At 38.8% G+C, this 19234-nt stretch overlaps 1 protein-coding gene across 6 annotated transcripts in view; it reads left to right on the top strand.

Annotated features, from left to right (window-relative positions):
- ATP9B (ATPase phospholipid transporting 9B (putative)) overlaps positions 1–19234 on the top strand; it is a 301811-nt gene that overhangs the window by 271070 nt on the left and 11507 nt on the right. For all 6 annotated transcript variants that reach the window (XM_039523932.1, XM_039523933.1, XM_039523931.1 and 3 more), the window contains 9 exons: positions 1224–1316; positions 7412–7495; positions 10567–10737; positions 13274–13372; positions 16076–16165; positions 16671–16815; positions 17142–17206; positions 18033–18188; positions 18383–18447. In XM_039523932.1, coding sequence (XP_039379866.1) covers positions 1224–1316; positions 7412–7495; positions 10567–10737; positions 13274–13372; positions 16076–16165; positions 16671–16815; positions 17142–17206; positions 18033–18188; positions 18383–18447 — 968 coding nt within the window. The remainder of the gene's footprint in view (positions 1–1223; positions 1317–7411; positions 7496–10566; positions 10738–13273; positions 13373–16075; positions 16166–16670; positions 16816–17141; positions 17207–18032; positions 18189–18382; positions 18448–19234) is intronic.

The raw sequence follows: 19234 nt of genomic DNA, 5'->3' as shown, positions 1-19234 counted from the left end.
TTAAAATACAATGCAACTTCTTAAAGAAGTATACAATATCTCTAGCTTACCTCTTTCTATTGTCTAACTGGATTGTAAGCACTTCTGGGTGGGAATATTGTCCTTTTTCCATTTTCAAAGCACCTAGCCAGCATTTTATAGTATACAAATAATAATGTATAATTAGGGCCTCCGGTTTTTCTTTTTTTTCTTTAGGGCTTCATTTATTTTTAGCGGTTTTTGAGTTTTATTTAGGTGTCCAAAATTCAGGGCTTTTTCATAGTATGAATGTTTTATAAATCACACCCCTGTTACTGGGCTCCATGTTACTGTTCCATGCAGATAGCCCTTTAGATACAAATAACCATTTCCAGTGTTCATTGGATAAACACCAGTTTTATTTTTTATTTTATTTTTTAATTGGGAGTGTTTTGTCAGTGTTATCAGTTAAAACCTAAAATCAGCAGCCCTACTTATGATCTTAATGTGAAGACTTATGTATCTGAGGGAAAGGTGGCAGCCTTAATACAGAAATGTATTTGTGCTGTATACCACAAAAGACGCAGAACCTTCCAGTAGTTAGAACAGGGTCTAGGAGTTAAGAAATCCAGGCTTTATTTTCAATTCTGCCACTGATGTACTTTGGGTTTTTTGGGGCAAATCATTTAAGCCCACTATTCAAAAGTGACCCCTGTAATTTTGCCTCCATTTTTAGAGCAACCAACTTTTAGCTATTTAAGGATTGATTTTCAAAAATGCTGAGCACCTGTATCTTGCATTGACTTAATTTGGAATTGTAAGTGTTCAGCACCTCTGTAAATCAGACCTTAGAGTTGGGCACCCAAAAACTGAAACCCCCCAAAATTATAGATCACTTTTTGAAAATGTGGGACATTGCCTCTCTTCCTCAGTTTCCCTTGATGTATAAAATGTGGTGCAGTCAGTTTATTCTATCAGTTTGTGGATTTTAGTTGTGAATATGCCCCAACAGGCTAATATGTGCACATTTTTATGGATAAAATTAATTAAATTGGGTAATAAATCTTGCTGATCTTTTTTTAAAGTGCTTTGAGAACTTGTATGAAAGGTGCTATGTATATGTTAAAGGGATATAGTCACTGCTATTGGCTATTTCAAATTTGTTTTACTGTATTAAAGTATAATCAGATTGCTTTGAAGATACGGTCATTTTGATTAAACAATACGGACAAAATATTTCTTCTACTGTTTTTCTAAAATTGCAGGATGAATCTACTGGAGAAATCACCTTTTATATGAAAGGTGCAGATGTCGCAATGTCCACCATTGTACAGTACAATGACTGGTTAGAAGAAGAGGTAAAAAATAGCATGGATAGAACTGAGCAGAAAATTAAGTAGAAGAGACTGTGTACTTTATTTTGTCATGGAGAAATATTTTATAGCTGACATTTGCAAAGAACAGAAGGAGAAACCACAATGTCTTCTTTACCACAGATATTGGAATAGGTTCAGAAATGGAAATATTAAATCAAAACAGTAATGGATTGTGAAATGCAATTAAGTGTCTCATGAATAGGTTTTAAGGAATTGCAATTGTTTTCAAATTTTGTATAACCCAGAAAGAAAAGCAGAGGTAATAGTTTTACTGAACAACATAGCGACCTAAGACTAGGGGTATATTTGTCATGCTGAATGTCCCTTACAAAACAAATATACACATAAAACCCAAATACTTTTGAGAAGTATTCTGTATATAGCACCTACTAGTCTCTTTACTGTTACAATTGGCTGGGAATCCTGAAATATCTTCATGGATGTAGCCAAAATTAAATAAATTTACTTAACCATGTGTGTATAAACGTAATATTTATAGAAATATAAGCTCCATATATATATATTTATTTGCACAAACTACATTTCAAAACTGCTTAAATATTTTCCACTGTGCTGCTGTACTAGGCACCAGTAATCATCCTAACCTGACCCTGCCTACAGACGTTATGGTAATACAATGATCACACCATGTATGTTCATAATGGTATTGGCAATATGAATCAATATCTGCTTCAGGGCGGTTTGATTTAATCAGGGACATGAATAAATTAAATTCCCTCAAGACCTAGCAAAATGTCATAAAAATTACTTTTGGCGATAATGATACACAATTAATTGTAAAATACTTGTTTAATTTATTTAACATTATGAGGTCAAGTCAATAAGTGTTTTGCACCAGACAGGCAGCATCAGGCTTGTTTTTCATTAAGACCATTATTTTATGCTTCTTTTTTTTTTTTTAAGACTACTTTTAGGGTGTAGTCTTTTGATCAGCAAGAAATGCATTTGCTACAGAGAAGTCATATTTCCTTGACAGTCATTGCTTGGCTCTATCGCATATGCTTTAACCATCTAAAAGATTAGTATAACCAATTCTAAAAGTTCAGTCAAAAGGAAGTCTCCTTATTAAAAAGATTAACAGGAGGAATCCAAGTGACCTAACTAACAATAGCATACTGTGTTATCCTGTAGGAGAACCAAAATGAAGGTTTTTTCCTGAGTCAGTCTCTAGCTATTCCAGATAAGCAACTACGGGAACAAATTCATGACTGTTAAAGATGGGGGGGGGAACTCTAAGTCTATTTACTGTAGTATATCTTGCTAGAGCAAGATTGTACTTTACAATATATTCTTTAGGACTTTGGTCTATCCAGTTTCACATGTCTCTGCAGTCACAGGTGCCGACTTTCCAAAGTGCCGAGGGGTGCTCGACCCCCAGCTTTGCTCCAGGCCCTGCCCCACTCCACCCCTTCCCCCAAAGCCCCACCCTGACTCTTCCTGCCCCTGCACCACTCCCACCCTGCCTCTTCCCGCCCAGTTCTGCCCTCTTTCCTGAGCATGCTGCATCCTCGGGGAGAGAGGGGGAGGCGCTGATCCACGGGTCCCGCCGGCGGGCAGGAAGTGCTGTGGGGGAGAGCAGATGAGGGGCTGCCAGTGACTACTCAGCGCCCACCATTTTTTCACTGTGGGTGCTCCAACCCCAGAGCACCAGGGAGCAGACGTGCCTATGTCTGCAGTACTCTCAAAGCATTCAGCTCTTCATATGGCTCAGTAGCAGCAGGTGACTCACTAACATTTGACTCCATCATTGCTATTGGTATCATAGTTGGAACTGCATTTATTTTCATGGAAATTTTAAGTTATTTTACAGATATTTTCAAATTATGTTTTTAGTTATAAGCGACCTTCGTCTGCCCAGTGTCTAAAGTTATGTTTTTTAATGTTTTTTAAACTGGCACTGCTAAAGTTAGTACACACTAAAGTTACATTCTAGAAGGAAACTATTATTTGTTTGTACCACTTTAAATAATGACTGACAAAGCACAATATGATGATAAAAGTAATAATGATAATTACTCCAGCCAGGAAAGGTTAGGCCTTTTAGAACTTGCTACTCAAAGAATTAAATTTAAGCATCAGAGGGAAATAAAATTATGAAATGCATAGAAAATAAAAACTAAACTAACAGCACCTTGAAAGAATAAAATTACAGAGAATATATGTGCATTGCAGGAATTACCAAGAAGAAACAACAACAACAACAATAACTATAATACAAATATGTGTTGGGGGGTGAGTGTGAAAGAGACTGTGTGTGTGCGTGAGAGAGACTGTGTACGCTTTTGCCCCATTCGCCCATATCAAAGGCCAGCCCTGGTTCCAATGAATCCCATCTAGTGCTTTCCACCTGCAATTTGGTGACTGACCTAAACCCTCATGAGTTGAATTAAGAGAAGAAAGAAGAAAGTTGGTGGCTGGGCTGAGGAAAAAAAGCATATACATTTTCAGCTCATAGTTACATTTTGGGGGTAAAGCTATAAATTGGTGAAAATTCCATCTGAACCATAATTTTACCTTCCCCTAGATTCTCTCTGTCTGTGTACTATGATCTTCTACCGATAGATGGAGTAAGGAAAATTCATTTCAGTTTCTGTCACTTATATCTGTAGCAGGATCATTAGCTCCAGAGAAATCCAGCCCTGTTCTTGTGTAAAGTAAGGGAAAACACCTCTGTGGTGCTGAGCAAAGTTTTGAGCTAATATTTTTTTTAACCTCAATTTTAATTTTATCATTTTAAAATCTGTGCTGCAATCTCTGTCTAGCTGAGGGGCAATTTTCTTTTTTTTTTTTCTTTACCCTGCTCCAACCATAGTCATCTGCAAGAGGGTAGTCCATCGTCGAGGTATGTCCACCACCAGGACAGGCAGAGGGAATGCCCCATGAGCTTATGTTCTCTATTTGTGGGCCTCCCATTTGAATCTTAACAGCTAGATGGGTCAGACCCTTATCTAAGAAGATTTTCATACAGGCTCTCTTACCACTGGAATTGCATATAGATTGTGTTTGCAGCCATTGTTTTCTCTGCCTGAAAGAGTAGAGAGGCACATGGTAGCCCTACATCACAAAAATGAGGCTCCTGGAGTTCTCCTAGTTGTGGGTCTATGTGATTTTGGACAACCAGATTCAGGTCCCCTATAGTCAGTCTCCTTGGAGCCATTGCAGAACTGCCCCAGGGAAATGGCCTTTAAGGCAGAAGTATATATTTTATTGCTTTGTCCAGTCTATAATAGAAATGCCAAATGATGCAGATTCTGTCACAGATCTTGAGAGTGTATTCCATAGCCCAAGATTAGCCAGGGTCAGTGTGGACAGGTGTCTCAATTGTCCTCCAGTGTCTCTAGCTGTTACGTTATGAAGAAAACCTTGTGAAAGTATCCCAAGTGTTATGGATGACAAGTGGTAGTCTTAGTTTGCAGAGGATCTGAAACAAAAGCTCTGAGTTGTAAATTGCCCCATGCATTCCAAAAGATGCTAACTCAAATGCAAGTCATGATACTTTAAAATGTCAATATTGTTAACTATTTCATTGATCATCAAAGCATGTAAGAAAATAGGAAATATATTAAAGATCTACACGATCTACTCTGATTAACTGCCCATTTTAGGTAGGTCTTTAGCAACATCTGAGAGTTGAATGAGCCATGACTGGTTTCAGTTTCCTGAAGGGGGACTTAACTATCAAAAGAATGGGAAAAACTAACCTAAAATACCGTGCTGTCAGAAAGATTTGCCTTATATTCAGACTACATTTTTAAAAAATGAACCCTATTACTTCTAGTTATATCCCTGCACACCACATGAAATAATCTCTCTCTACTTGGTGTTTGCATGCTTCACAACTGTTATTATCCCCCACCTCCTACCCTTTAATACTGATCTATCCACGTGTACGTTTTTAGCCCTTTACATTAGCCTATTTTGCTGTCATGCAATTGCAAACTCATTTAATTTGCTGTTCATTTTTACTCCTTAGTCTCTTTCTGAATTACTGCTTCCCATGTTACTCATTACCACTGAATATCTGCATTGTGGACGATTTTTCTCTATTTGTCCATTAGCTTGTATTTTTCACAGATTATTACATTTTATTAAGTTCTGCTGTTTCTAAGATTTCTGGATATATTTGTATTATTTCAGAGTTTTTTCTGTTTTACAACTCTCTGTTTATTATCTGTTTGCTGTTTATTCCTTAATAAATCATGAATATAAATGTGAAATAGTACTTATTCTAACACAGATTTATGCACAACTCGCTAGGCACCTTCCTCCAATTCAGTACTTTACCACTTAGATCACAGCCTCTTAGCCAATTTTCAGTGTATACTATAGCATTTTTATCAAAGCCGATTTGAATTATCCTTTCAACTAAGATTTCATGAGCCATACTATCAAATGCTATTCTCAATATGTGGTGCTCCACAAGGATCCAAATTATTTATTTGTCTCAGCTTGGCTAAGGAAAAGGTATGTTTGAGATAAAGGAGTTATCAGACTGGGTTAAAACCACTATGCAGTATGCACAAAAAAACCCAATCTCACTATTTTACTAGTCTGAACTTTAGCTCTCTTAGCATGTAGATGGATGCCTTATGTGCAGTAAAGGGAAGATTAGTGATTCCTTTATCTTTATTTATGACACCGTATACTATTTGGACATCATTTTACCTAGTGTCCAGACTAATCTAGCAGGGACTAAAAAAACAAATTAGCTGCTATGGAAATCATAGAAATGTAGGGCTGGAAGGGACCTCGAAAGGTCAACAAGTCCAGCCTCCCACACTGAAGCAAGGTCAATTATACTTGACAGTTTGTCTAGTCTTTTCTTGAAAACCATCCAGTGACTGGGATTCCACAACCTCCATTAGTAATCTGTTCCAGTACTTAATTCTGACTATAAGAAGAGTTGTTTTCCTATTATCTAACCTAAATGTCTTTGGCTGCAGATTAAACCAATTACTCCTTGTCCTACCATTGATGGATATGTATAACAGTTGATCACAATCCTCTTTATAATAGCCCTTAATATATTTGAAGATTATCATCAAGCTCCTCCTCCATCTTCTCTTCTCAACATTAAACATGCCCAGTTTTTACCTTTCCTCATAGATCAAATTTTCTAAACTTTTTATCATTTTTGTTGCTTTCTCTGGACACTCTCCAATTTGTTTACATCTTACTTAAAGTGTGATGCAAAAAAACTGAACACAGTACTCCAACTGAGGCATCACCAATGCCAAATAGATTTGAATAAGTACTTCCTATTAATATACCCCACAATGATATTAACCTTTTTTGCAACTGCATCACATTGTTGGCTCAGTTTGTAATCCATTATAATCCCCAGATCCTTTTCAGCAATACTACTGCCTCACCAGTTATTCCCTAATTTTGTATTTGTGCTTTTGCTTTTTCCTTCCTCAGTATAGTACTTTGCACTTGCCTTTATTGATTTTCATTTTGTTAATTTCAGACCACTTCTCCAACTAATCAAGGTGTTTTTTGAATTCTAATCCTGTCCTCCAAAGTGCTTGCAACCCTTCCCAGCTTGGTGTCATCCACAAATTTTATAACATACTCTCCACTCCATTATCAAAGTCATTAATGAAAATTATGAATAGTATCTGACCCGTGACAAAACCCCTCTATCTAACTCTTAGATATACCTTCCCATTTTGGCAGCGACTGATAACTATTCTTTCAGTATATTTTTCAACCAGTTGTGCACCCTCCTTATAGTAATTTCATCTAGACCACATTTCCCTAACTAGTTTGAGAGTGCCATGTCAGAAGGCTTACTAAAATCAAGATATATCATCTATTGCTTCTCCTGATCCCTTAGGCCAGTAACCGAAGGCTAGTTTGGCATGATTTTTTTTCCTTGACAAATCCATGTGGCTATTACTTATCACCCTATTATCCTCTAGGAGCTTACGAACTGATTGTTTAATGATTGATTCAAATATATTTCCAAGTATTGAAGTGATGATGGTTAGTCTGTAGTACAGAACAGCATGCTATTTTACCTACATTATTCTTTTGTACTTTTGTCTATTCAGTGTGGCAACATGGCACGAGAAGGATTGCGCACTCTGGTGGTTGCCAAGAAGTCATTAACAGAAGAGCAGTACCAAGATTTTGAGGTATGAAAATAGAGAGGAATCTGTATTCTGGGCATAGCTCTTGTGCTCAGATAATGCAAAGCACTTTATAAGGAATACTGTTATTTGTATTCTATTAAGATGATGTGATCAAATTTTGATTTAAAATATTGATAATAACTGATGTGTTTAAACGGAAATGTTGTGATTTTTGACATTCCTTAGTAACTATTCCAACATCTATCACAGGATATTGTTTAGTTTTGTTTATTATACCATTGGATTATTGCTATACAGCATCAGAGGTCCTAATTTAAATTTATTTTAGAGTCTCAGTATAGCACACAAATCTACTAGTTCTGAAAGACAAGGGCAATCACTACTTAAGTGTCTTGAGGCCTGCTATTTATAAAGTCTTCTCATGATTCACTTTAAGGGTCATGCAAAGAAACTTGCACTGATACACTGACATAAAGGCCTGGTCTACACTACGGAGTTAGGTCAAATTTAGCCGCGTTAGGTTGATGTAAAAATGACTGCATCCACACAACCAACCCCGTTCAGTCAACCTAAAGGCTCTTAAAATTGACTTCTGTACTCCTCCCTGGGGAGGGGAGTAGCGCTAAAATCAACTTTGCTGGGTTGAATTTGGGGTAGTGCAGACGCAAATCAATGGTATTGGCCTCCAGGAGCTATCCCAGAGTGCTCCATTGTGACCGCTCGAGACAGCACTTTGAACTCTGATGCACTAGCCAGGTACACAGGAAAAGCCCTGGGAACTTCTGAATTTCATTTCCTGTTTGGTCAGCTTGACGAACTCAGCAGCACAGGTGACCATGCAGTCCCCCCAGAATTGTAGAGTGTAGAATGTTTCTACGCTCCCCATATCATCTCCATCCCTGAGGTTATCGCAGATTAGAAGGGGAAAAAACGCACTCGTGATGACATTTTTTCCAAGCTCATGCAGTCCTCCCACACTGATAGGGCACAGATTAATGCATGGAGGCATTCAGTGGCAGAGGCCAGGAAAGAATTAAGTGAGCGCGAAGAGCGGAGGCAGGACATGATGCTGAGGCTAATGGGGGAGCAAACGAGCATGATGAAGCATCTGTTGGAGCTGCAGGAAAGCTAACAAAAGCACAGACCTCTGCTGCATCCACTGTATAATCGCCTACCCTCCTCCCCATGTTCCATAGCCTCTTCACCCAGACGCCCAAGAACGTGGGTGGAGGAGGCTCCAGGCACCCAGCCACTCCACTCCAGAGGATGGCCCAAGCAACATAAGGCTGTCATTCAAACAGTTTGATTTTTAGTGTGACTACAATAACAATGTGGCCTCGTCCTTCCCTCCTCCCCAACCCCACCCGGGCTACCTTGTACATTATCTCTCTTCTTTTTAATTAATAAAGAAAGAATGCATGGTTTCAAAACAATAGTTACTTTATTTCAAAGGGAGGGGAGGGTGGTTGGCTTACTGGGAATTAAAATCAACAAAGTGGGTGGGTTTGCATCAAGGAGAAACACACACAACTGTCACACCAACACCTGGCCTGTCATGAAACTGGTTTTCAAGCCTCTCTGATGCGCAGCGCACCTTTCTGTGCTCTTCTAATCACCCTGGTGTCTGGGTGCTCAAAATCGGACGCCAGGCAATTTGCCTCAACCTCCCACCCCGCCATAAACATCTCCCTCTTACTCTCACAGATATTATGGAGCACACAGCAAGCAGCAATAACAATGGAATGTTGGTTGTGCTGAGGTCTGACCAACAGCTCCATCGAGCTTTTAAACATCCAAAAGCACATTCTGCCACCATTGTGCACTTGCTCAGCTTATAGTTGAACTGCTCCTTACTACTGTCCAGGCTTCATGAACAGATTCCCCCAAGCAGGAGAGCAGAGTTGCAGCAGAAGCGGTGGACAAGGATGGTTAGCAGTCCTACTACACCATCTGCTGCCAGCTGCTCCCAGGAGGACCAGAACGGATCCCCCATGCTCATCGCTGGGGAGCAGGAGAGCAGAGTTGCAGGAGAGCAGAGTTGCAGCGGAAGCAGTGGAGCCATACACCATGCCCTGGAGGTTGCTAGGAGCCATGCAGGGAAGATGTTTCCAGAACCCCCGGCCAAGCTCCATGTCCGATGAAGACAGTTAGCAGTCCTACTGCACTGTCTGCTGCAAAGGCAAGGAGCTGCTGCTGTGTAGCAATGCCAGCTGCTGCAAGCGCTTCTGTGTCGAATTGCTTGGATGTCCGGGTAGGGCAAGGTACCTCAGCCAAGGCAAAAGTGCAAGAGCCCTGGAGCTGTTCCACGTGTCAACCACAGAAGTGCTATGGAGTGTTACAGTGCCGACTGGAATGTACGGCTGCAAGACTTTTTCACCAGCGACAAAGGACAGGAATATGATGCACCTAAAATCTAAAAAGGCCCGCACATTTCCCAGAGTTACTACCCTTGATAACAGAATGTCAGTGATTGCATTGGGTACTTGGATCACAGCAGCCCCCACGGTAGACTTGCCCACAACAGCAGCAGTGACAGTGAGCTGAGCAAGCTCCATGCTTGCCGTTGTATGGCATCTGCATGGGTAACCCAGGAAAAAAGGCGCAAAACGATTGTCTACGGTTGCTTTCACGGAGGGAGAGGCGACTGATGACATGTACCCAAAATTACCTGCAACAATGTTTTTGCCCCATCAGGCATTGGGAGCTTAACCCAGAATTCCAGTGGGTAGCGGAGACTGCGGGAACTGTGGGATAGCTACCCACAGTGCACCGCTCCGTAAGTCGATGTTAGCCACAGTAGTGAGGACGCACTCCGCTGACTTAATGCGCTTCGTGTGGACATGTGCAATCGACTGTATAAAATTGATTTATAAAAATCAACTTCTATAAAATCGACCTAATTTCGTAGTGTAGACATACCCAAAATGTGTTGATTAAACAGTGGATTTTACTTTTCATAATTGTTAGTTCTTGAATAAAGATAAATTTAAACATGTTACATCATGAGTCATTGTCAACAAATGCTGACAAACTGAAGATTTATTTTCTCTTTACGAGTGATAGCAAGCGCTCTCTAAAATAAGGGTTTTGGGGTTTTGTGTTTGTGCGAACAGAATCGCTATAACCAAGCAAAGTTAAGCATACATGATAGAGCCCTCAAGGTGGCTGCTGTTGTGGAGAGTTTGGAGAGAGAAATGGAATTGCTGTGCCTCACTGGAGTAGAGGATCAACTACAAGCTGATGTTAGACCAACTCTGGAGATGCTAAGAAATGCTGGAATAAAGGTACTAAATGCATACTACCAAACGGCAGTTAACATGATGTTCTAATTGTGTATTTTTTCAAAACTGATTTATTTAGTATTGTATTTATTTATTTAGATTTATACAGAATAAAAAAGGGCACCTACCCAAGGCTCAGGTGTCCCTGGCTTAAACTACAAAAACAAATATCAATGAACAGCAAGCAGAACACACACACTCCCTTTCCCTCCACAAATTTGATTCCCTTAAGCATCCACCTCTTCAGCTTGTGCAAAGAGGAATTTATCTAATAATATTTTGTCATTGATGCTTATCAGTCTTTACAATGAAACTGTCCTGTTTGGAATGTGTTTCTAAAAGAGTTAGTGAACTTAGGTGTGCACATCATAAAACCACTGTCAGAATTGGCACTTATTTGTATTCATATGAAGTCTCAGCAAAGAGGGAATGGACAAATAGGCCTAGAGAGGGAACTGTCCACGTCCCTAAAGGTAGTTCCTTCAGGTTAGGTTTAAGGGACATTGCAGAAGTTTTGCTGTGCCTGTTTTGTTAGACAGAGAATGTTACAGAACGATCAATCTGGCAAGTTTGAAAAGGACTCCGTTTACTTGAGAAAGAAAGTTTAATCTCAAAACCAGACAGGTTTCTAAAAAAAAATTAAAACTTTTCTAGGTTATATATTGTGACAAGGCACCTCCTCTGTCTCGCCGGGCTTAGCACTTCCCCTTCTGGCCTGGAGTAAATCAGTCCTACTGTGGACAGTGTTTTGTCTTCCCATTCTGTGTTTACCTTAAAAATATTGATAAATAGGCCTTGGAGCAGGCCCAAGGAGTGCTCCTCCACCAAACAAATGAAACCAATTCACAAACACAAAATAAAGGAGTATAGTTTTTTCCTGCCCCTTCTCTGGGGGATGCGGAGATTTGTTCTGTTGTTGGCCATGGGGTGCCAGTCCTTCCCCTAAACAGGCATTCAGTTTAGTTCCCCTGTGAAGACGAGCGCAGCCTCTCATCCTGGAGAAACTGATCTCATTGCTGCCACTAGCCCTGCAGTAGCTTGTCTGTCCTGCCTCTGTCACTAGAGGAGGGGTTTTTAAAGGTCTCCGGCAGCCCGTAATTGGACTCAGGTGTCCGTAGTTGCCCTGAGGTGTAACCCCTTCTCATAAGGAAAATGGTCTTTATCTGAAGCTAACATACCTGCTTTCCGCTACACTCTTGCAGCTGTCCATCCTGACTTTGTCATAATATCTCTTATTGAAGAAGAGTACCAAGAAATTTTGTACAGAAATAAATATGTAGAGTCAACCTTGGTTAAACTGAATCAGATGCATTGCCAGTATTATTTTTGTTTGTTTAAAAAAAAAACAAAAAACCTCAGATGAATTAATAATACGTGTCTGCAAAAACCTTAGTTAGCAATGCAGTGTCTTGCATGCTGAGGAATAGATGTATAGGAATAATGTGTTCTGATTATAGTTTTTCTCCTTTGTATTACTACTACTTTTTCTCATCCCAAGTCATTTTTACAGACCGGGGGAGCAGTACAATGTCACCGTTCATTCCTGTCTATGATGTGTTCCTCTGTTAAACTCGGTCATGTCCCTGCGTACAATGTCCCACCATCTAGTAGCTGGTCAGCCTCTACATTGGACTGACCTTAGTCGTGTTTGCATTATTTTCTTTGGTAGCCGATCATCTATTTGTGTTCTACAGAGTCCCCACCATCATAATCTTTTCGATTGCAGCCAATCCTGTATCCTGATTTTACCTCCTACTTGCTTTACTTCTTTGTCTTAAAATCATTATGCTTTACATGTTCATCTTCTGGAGAACTCTCATCTCTGTCTCCAGCCTTCTGGGAGGGAGCAGGAGGGAGCATCCCAGCCTGGGTCAACAGACTTGGTCTAGCGGGGCTCATGCTAGCGCTTTGAAAACTGTATAGTGCCCAGTGTGTTTTGGATGAAACCCTCATGCTGGTTCCAGCCCCTTTAGACCAAGAGGACCGGAACAGCCTACATCTGGAGGGGAGGGAGCAGTCTTCCTGCGCAGAAATTGTGGATGACAGACATAGGGCTACCTTCCAAGCCTCCTTGCAAGGCCCAATAGAAGGGGGGAGGGCAGGAGGGGTGTGTTGAGGGCAGGGCCACAGTATGCTGTGTGCCAGAGATTCTGAGTGATGCTCTAGCCCATGGGGCAGCCCCAAGAGACTGCTGTAACTTAGGGCACAGGAGTCTCTTCAGTTCTTGGAACAGCCCAGGATTGGGAGGATGCAAAAGTAGTTTAAATCCTCCATAACCTATCCACCTCCTTTTCCCCCGATCTGCAAAATCTGTGCTGTGCCTAAAAGAGGCAGCATGTAATCTCACCATTTGTGTGCAATTATAGTAAAAAATAGCCTATTCATTTCTTTGGTTTAAAGATGTGCAGCCAATGCATCCTTCCTGGTTGTCAGGTTCAGCAAAGTAGTAGGAGAAGATTTGAAGGTGATACAAATATCATTCAGCTTTTGAGAACAGATCTTAATGTTCAGCTGAATTAACGCTAAAATTCTTTTGCAGATATGGATGTTAACAGGAGATAAACTGGAGACAGCTACTTGTATTGCAAAAAGTTCCCACTTAGTATCTAGAACTCAAGATATTCATATTTTCAGACCTGTAAGTATAGTTCCAGATAATATTTTAAGATTGGCCTCATCAAATAAGTGTTAGAGTAAAATAAATATTGCTTAATAAGTGGCCAGCTGTTAATCATTAATTTGATATTCATGGTAATAGGATTAATTATAAGGAGTTGATTTGCTATTATTGTGGTGACTATTTAAAGACTGAAGACTATAAAGCATTAAATATGAACTTATTGATACTTCTTCCAGATGTTTCATAAAGGACTTGTTGTCCTAATGCACCAGTTTTACACTAGTATAACTCCTTTGACTTCCACTGAATTACTCTTGAATTACACTGATGTAAGTGAGAGTCCAAACACATTACTTCTGCAGAACAAGGGTTCAGATCAAAAGCAGAAAACCAGAATTGTTAATCTTAGTCTTCAATTAAAATACTTGTATTTTCCCATTTGTCTCTTTAAGAAAATTAATAGAAATGCAAACTGAATATCTGTATTTATATACATTTTGTTATATTTTAATAACATCAGCTATATTGAATTCAAACAAAAATAAGGATCCCCTAGGCCTTGATTGATGATGTGTGATCAGACATAATGTCTGTCTGTTCTAAATGAACCACTTGCACCTACAGAAATAATTATTTCAATATAATTTACATGTAAATTTAGTTTCTTCTGAAGCATCAGAATGGCAAATTAGGCCCTGCAGACTCCTGTTTGCAATTAAATTATTAATGCTTCTGATAAAACTTCAGATCAATTTTTGTTGACCTTTCCATGTTGTAACACTACAAATTAAGTCTTCCTGAACAAAATCTATTTAGTTTGAGTTAGATTTTTATTTTCATTACCTAGATTAGTAATAAGAGATCAACTTGGAACTGTTAATTTAGAATACACAAAGTTTTAGATTATTTAGAAAATGCATTTATATAGAATTCTATCTTGTCTATGCCTGCATTTTACAGCCAATTGTAAGAAAAAAAAAATTTTTACAGTACTTAAATCTGATTGACAATTGAAATAAATATTAAATTGAATATGATCCGTTTTGGGGGAACCTGAAAAATCACAAAAATATGGTATGTCCATGGCTTATTTTATTATAATATATGTGCAGTAAATAAATAATTACTAGAAGTCACTGTACTAGATTGATAGTCATTATTAAAATGTCTTCTCTGATATTCCAAATATTAATTAACAATGAAAGTTTGCCACTTAGACTCTATTTAAAAAAAAAGTTAGATTTTTTGGGGGTTGTGAAAGCTTCTTTTAATTTATTCTTAAGGCTTTTAGATGTTGTTTGTTTCTCTGGTGAAACAAATGGATATGTTGCAGACATAAAAACTTCCTTTTTCTTTGTTAGCTGACAGGTGGCACTATAGAAAGAGAGTCATGCTGAGTAGTGAGTTCTGAGTGAAAACATCTCTCAAATCCTGCTTGCTAGACACAGTAGTGGGCTCCAGTCCCTGGTGGTAGACAGAATAGGAGCTGGTTTCTCCTCCCTCTTCAACCTCCCACAACACACATTTAATTTAGAAGGAAAGGAGAGAGAATTCCATATTTGTTATTTTTGGAGCATTTTGTTGTTGAGTTGCATCATAATGCCCCTGCAGATCTTTGTGTGCAGTTAATCCAACACACGGAGTTGTGTGCTAACAGGAGCCAGACCTGGAGTTCCTACTGGTGGAGACAGACAGGTTCAAGACATGCAGCCTCTGATTCTGTCTGTGGTAGGCCAAGAATAGTGTTATTCCAAATCAGTTTAAAAACCTGTTCACGCTCACCCATTTTAAATTTGCTTTGGACAGCCAGTGTTAACAGGGCCCAAATCACATGTGAAAGCAGTTTAGAAATTTTGTTCTAGACTAACAACTGTATCTTGTATATGATAGTTCAGAAAAAGTCTAATTGAAAATCAACATGTTGTATTTAAAATTATATTAGCACACTTTCATCTGGTTATATTGTCAATTTTGCAAGTTCTATATTTTAATTTGGTCCTTACAAAATTATATTGTGTACACTTTGAACCCATATTGCATTTCACAAATTTGATTCCATACTATGATCCATTGTGAATAAAAATACTGTATAATGATAATCTCTGACCCCCAGGAGGTTCGTTATGATTAGTGTGTTTTATATGACTCCCTGGTACTTATTCATACCCAAACTAGTCTTCATATTGCCTGCTTAGGAAAACATTTTCAGCTGCAAGTTCCAAAAAGGACTGTTACCAGTAATTGTATTCTCGTGCCTCTTCAACTATTTAGGGTTTTTCTTTTCCTCATCCAGACTAATGGAACCACTAATGTGGCCACATCACGTTGCTCCAGATACATCTTATTCATTATTAAGCAATGTCATTTTTCTGAGTTAGAGGGTTCATCTAGAGTTACCAAACCTGAATGACTCAATCCCACATAAAGTTCTTACGAGATTTTATATACATGGTTTTGCAGCCTGATGCACTTTGGTGAGGCACTGAATGTGCTGCCTGCACAGATTTTCCTCCTGTTTGAAGATTGCTTTCACATCTCAGTTCTTTCAGACAAGATGGCAAAGACACATGCAGAGCTACTTCCTGGGTGTTACACACGATGGGGTACAACACTTTGAATAACTAGTGCTTTCTGGTTTGGGTTTCTCTGGTTTCTGGTATTTCAGTTCAAACTTGTTTAACAATTAAATCTTTTAATTTTGAGTGTGTATTTTTATTGAAGGTAATCAGTCGAGGAGAAGCTCACTTAGAACTTAATGCTTTTAGAAGGAAGCACGACTGTGCCTTGGTGATATCTGGGGACTCTCTAGAGGTAAGACCTGGGCTTCTATCAAAAGTAATTTACTTGCACTAATGTATATAAAAAGGAAAGGGTTGTTCATATCCTCATTTATTTTAAAAAAAGGTTTTTTCCCCTTGTGCTTTAAAGCATCTCAGGGTTGCCGGTGCCATAAATCAAGAACACCTTTACTAGACAGCCAAATTGTATTAGTTCTTTGATGGTTGCTTAAGACAGCTTTAGATTAATGAAAGGTATATGCAATATGATTTGGTACTGTGACTATTTGAAATTTTGTCTCTTCTATTGGAACCAATGAAACAGCTATAAGAGTGCTAGTTCACAAGAAAAAGCCAAGGTCCAGAGAATGCAAGTAAAATTGTTTTATTGATGTCACTCAAGCAAAAACTCTCTAGCAGAAGGAGGGATTTCCTTTTCCATCAAAGTGTTTTCTATTCGTGAAATGAGCCTGTACTATGGTGCCTTTCATGATTAAGAACAGAACTTCAAATAGGATAAAATATGTTCCTTTCCATAGGTTTGTCTGAAGTACTATGAGCATGAATTTGTAGAGTTGGCATGCCAGTGCCCTGCTGTAGTTTGTTGCCGATGTTCACCCACCCAGAAAGCTCATATTGTGAAACTGTTACAACACCATACTGGAAAACGTACTTGTGCAATAGGTGAGTGCCAGAGCTAGTTTAATTCATAGTCACACGAATTTGATAAAATTGATTAGTAGGTGGCAACAGTGAACGCAAATGGTTACAGGTCAACATTTCAAGGCATTTCACTTCCAAATATTACAACTTCTTTACAGTAAAAGATGATCCATTGAGAGAAGGTTTTTTAAAATGTATAAGCAAAAATATCTTGATCGTTGAAGTTGCATTAGTTTTAACCTATACACGAATTCCAAGAATTTAATAATACACACTACATAACTAAAAAGGAGATCTAAAGAGAGGAAAAAAGTATGAATAACTGCATAGTGCCATGACATTTCCAGGTGACGGAGGAAATGATGTCAGCATGATCCAAGCAGCAGACTGTGGAATTGGAATCGAAGGCAAGGTAACCTTATCTAATTTCATGTAAATTATCCTACATGTCATTTCAACAATTTTGTACTAGCAGCTTTCTCTTTAAATTGTAATTAATTATGCAGCAGCCTTATAGTGAAGACGTTGGTACAGTTCACGCTTTACAATGTAAATAGTGTTTAGATGTTTTTTTAAAAGTCATAAAATCTATGTATTAACATTTTCTCAGCTTTAGTCTTTTTTCTTACCTTGTGTATAGAAACAATCAAGAAAAACACAATCCCTGTAGGTTATTTTGTATAAAATACATATGTTGCACTGAAAGAGACGGGCTTGGGTGATAGTACTTATTTGTAGCAGTCGTCACAGACTGTTCAGTATACTCAATATACATCAGTTGCATATACATTGCAATGTTGATAAAACTCTGTTGTTAAGGGTATGATTCTGTCACAGATTCAGTGACTTTCCGGGACCTCCACGACTTCCTCGGTGGTAGGGCTGGAGCAGCTGTCAGCACTGAAGCAGCGGCCCCAGGGCTGAAGCAGCGGGGGGTGGGAGGGTTAAGTCAGCCCTTGCTGCAGGAGCAGCGGCCAGTCCCGAGACCACCAGAGTAGCAGACGACAGCTAGCTCTGCAACCTGTCCTTGACTTCTACTAAAAATACTGATGCCAGAATCTTAATCTTATCTATTATGAAACAGGAGGGAATTTTGCAGTTACAAATTGTTGCTTATTAGAATTTTGAAATCTGAACATTTTGTTTATTATTAATCTCTTAAGACACTGTGCTTTCCAATATCCTTTTCTGCATAAAATGTAACATTTTTAAAATGTTGTATTTTGTTTTTGCTTTAGGAGGGAAAACAAGCTTCCCTGGCAGCTGACTTTTCTATCACACAATTTAAACACATAGGCAGGCTGCTGATGGTTCATGGTCGAAACAGTTACAAAAGATCAGCAGCACTTGGTCAATTTGTCATGCACAGGGGCCTTATTATTTCAACTATGCAGGTATTTAAACTTTTATGTTTGTATAATGCCCACAAAATGTCATTACGCTTAAAAATATTTATTGTGAACGTTTTTTTAAATTAATAATTTAATTTGATTTATTGTACTTCACTGCACTGCATGGAGAGGGATAGTTTAAAAAAAAAGGTAATTGACTAATACATAGTTTTAAAATGCGTGTTCTTTTTTTCAAGGCTGTATTTTCTTCAGTCTTCTATTTTGCTTCTATCCCTTTGTACCAGGGATTCCTAATGGTAGGGTAAGTTAAAATCAATAGTTACAATACCAGGTAACATTTATTTCAGAATTATTTTTTTTTAAGAAAATATTGGTTTCTGCCCCATTCCTCATGCATTTGTGATTGATGAACTAACAGATGCTGGTATGAGCAAAACAGCATCCATGTAGCAGAGGTTCACAAAGCAACCCAACCTCCTTTACCACTCCTCAGTGCTGAACCTCTCAAAAGCAGCACAAGATACCAAGCATCCCATTGGCATGGCCTTGTAGAAATAAAGCTAATCCTCTAAGGAAAAAATCCCAAATACTGAGGTGTATGGGTAAAAGGCAAAAAGCTAAGTTGATGTTGCATTTCAACATCAAAGCCCGTGGTCCAAATGCCTGCATTATGGCAACTGCAAAAGCAAGTGAACTAAGCATATCCTGCTTAGTGAAGCAGTTCGATTTTAACTGAACGTAACATATTTTATTCATGAGTATGGACCTTTATCCATTATCAGTTCCCAGTCCCACCCCTTTTCCACCCTAAAATGTCTTTCCTTTCTGAGGCTGGAATGTATGTACTCTGTTCTGCTACACATGTTTGAAATAGCTGTGGTTGCAAGCATAGGTGGGGTGAAAACACTGTGCCTTGTTAACAGCCCAGCATCATTGTCTTATAATATTTTTTACTCATGGAGCATCCGAAGACTTCAAAACTCTTTACAAGTATTAAGGAATTTTGGCCCTGGCTTTGAATCTGCATAACAATCAAGAAGCCATTATCCTTATGAGAATATAGTTTGGGGTGAAAGAGATCATGTGCT

This window comes from Mauremys reevesii, linkage group 2, assembly GCF_016161935.1.
Source record: "Mauremys reevesii isolate NIE-2019 linkage group 2, ASM1616193v1, whole genome shotgun sequence".
In the NCBI taxonomy this organism is placed as follows: domain Eukaryota; kingdom Metazoa; phylum Chordata; order Testudines; family Geoemydidae; genus Mauremys; species Mauremys reevesii.
This window is presented reverse-complemented; position numbering and strand designations above follow the sequence as displayed.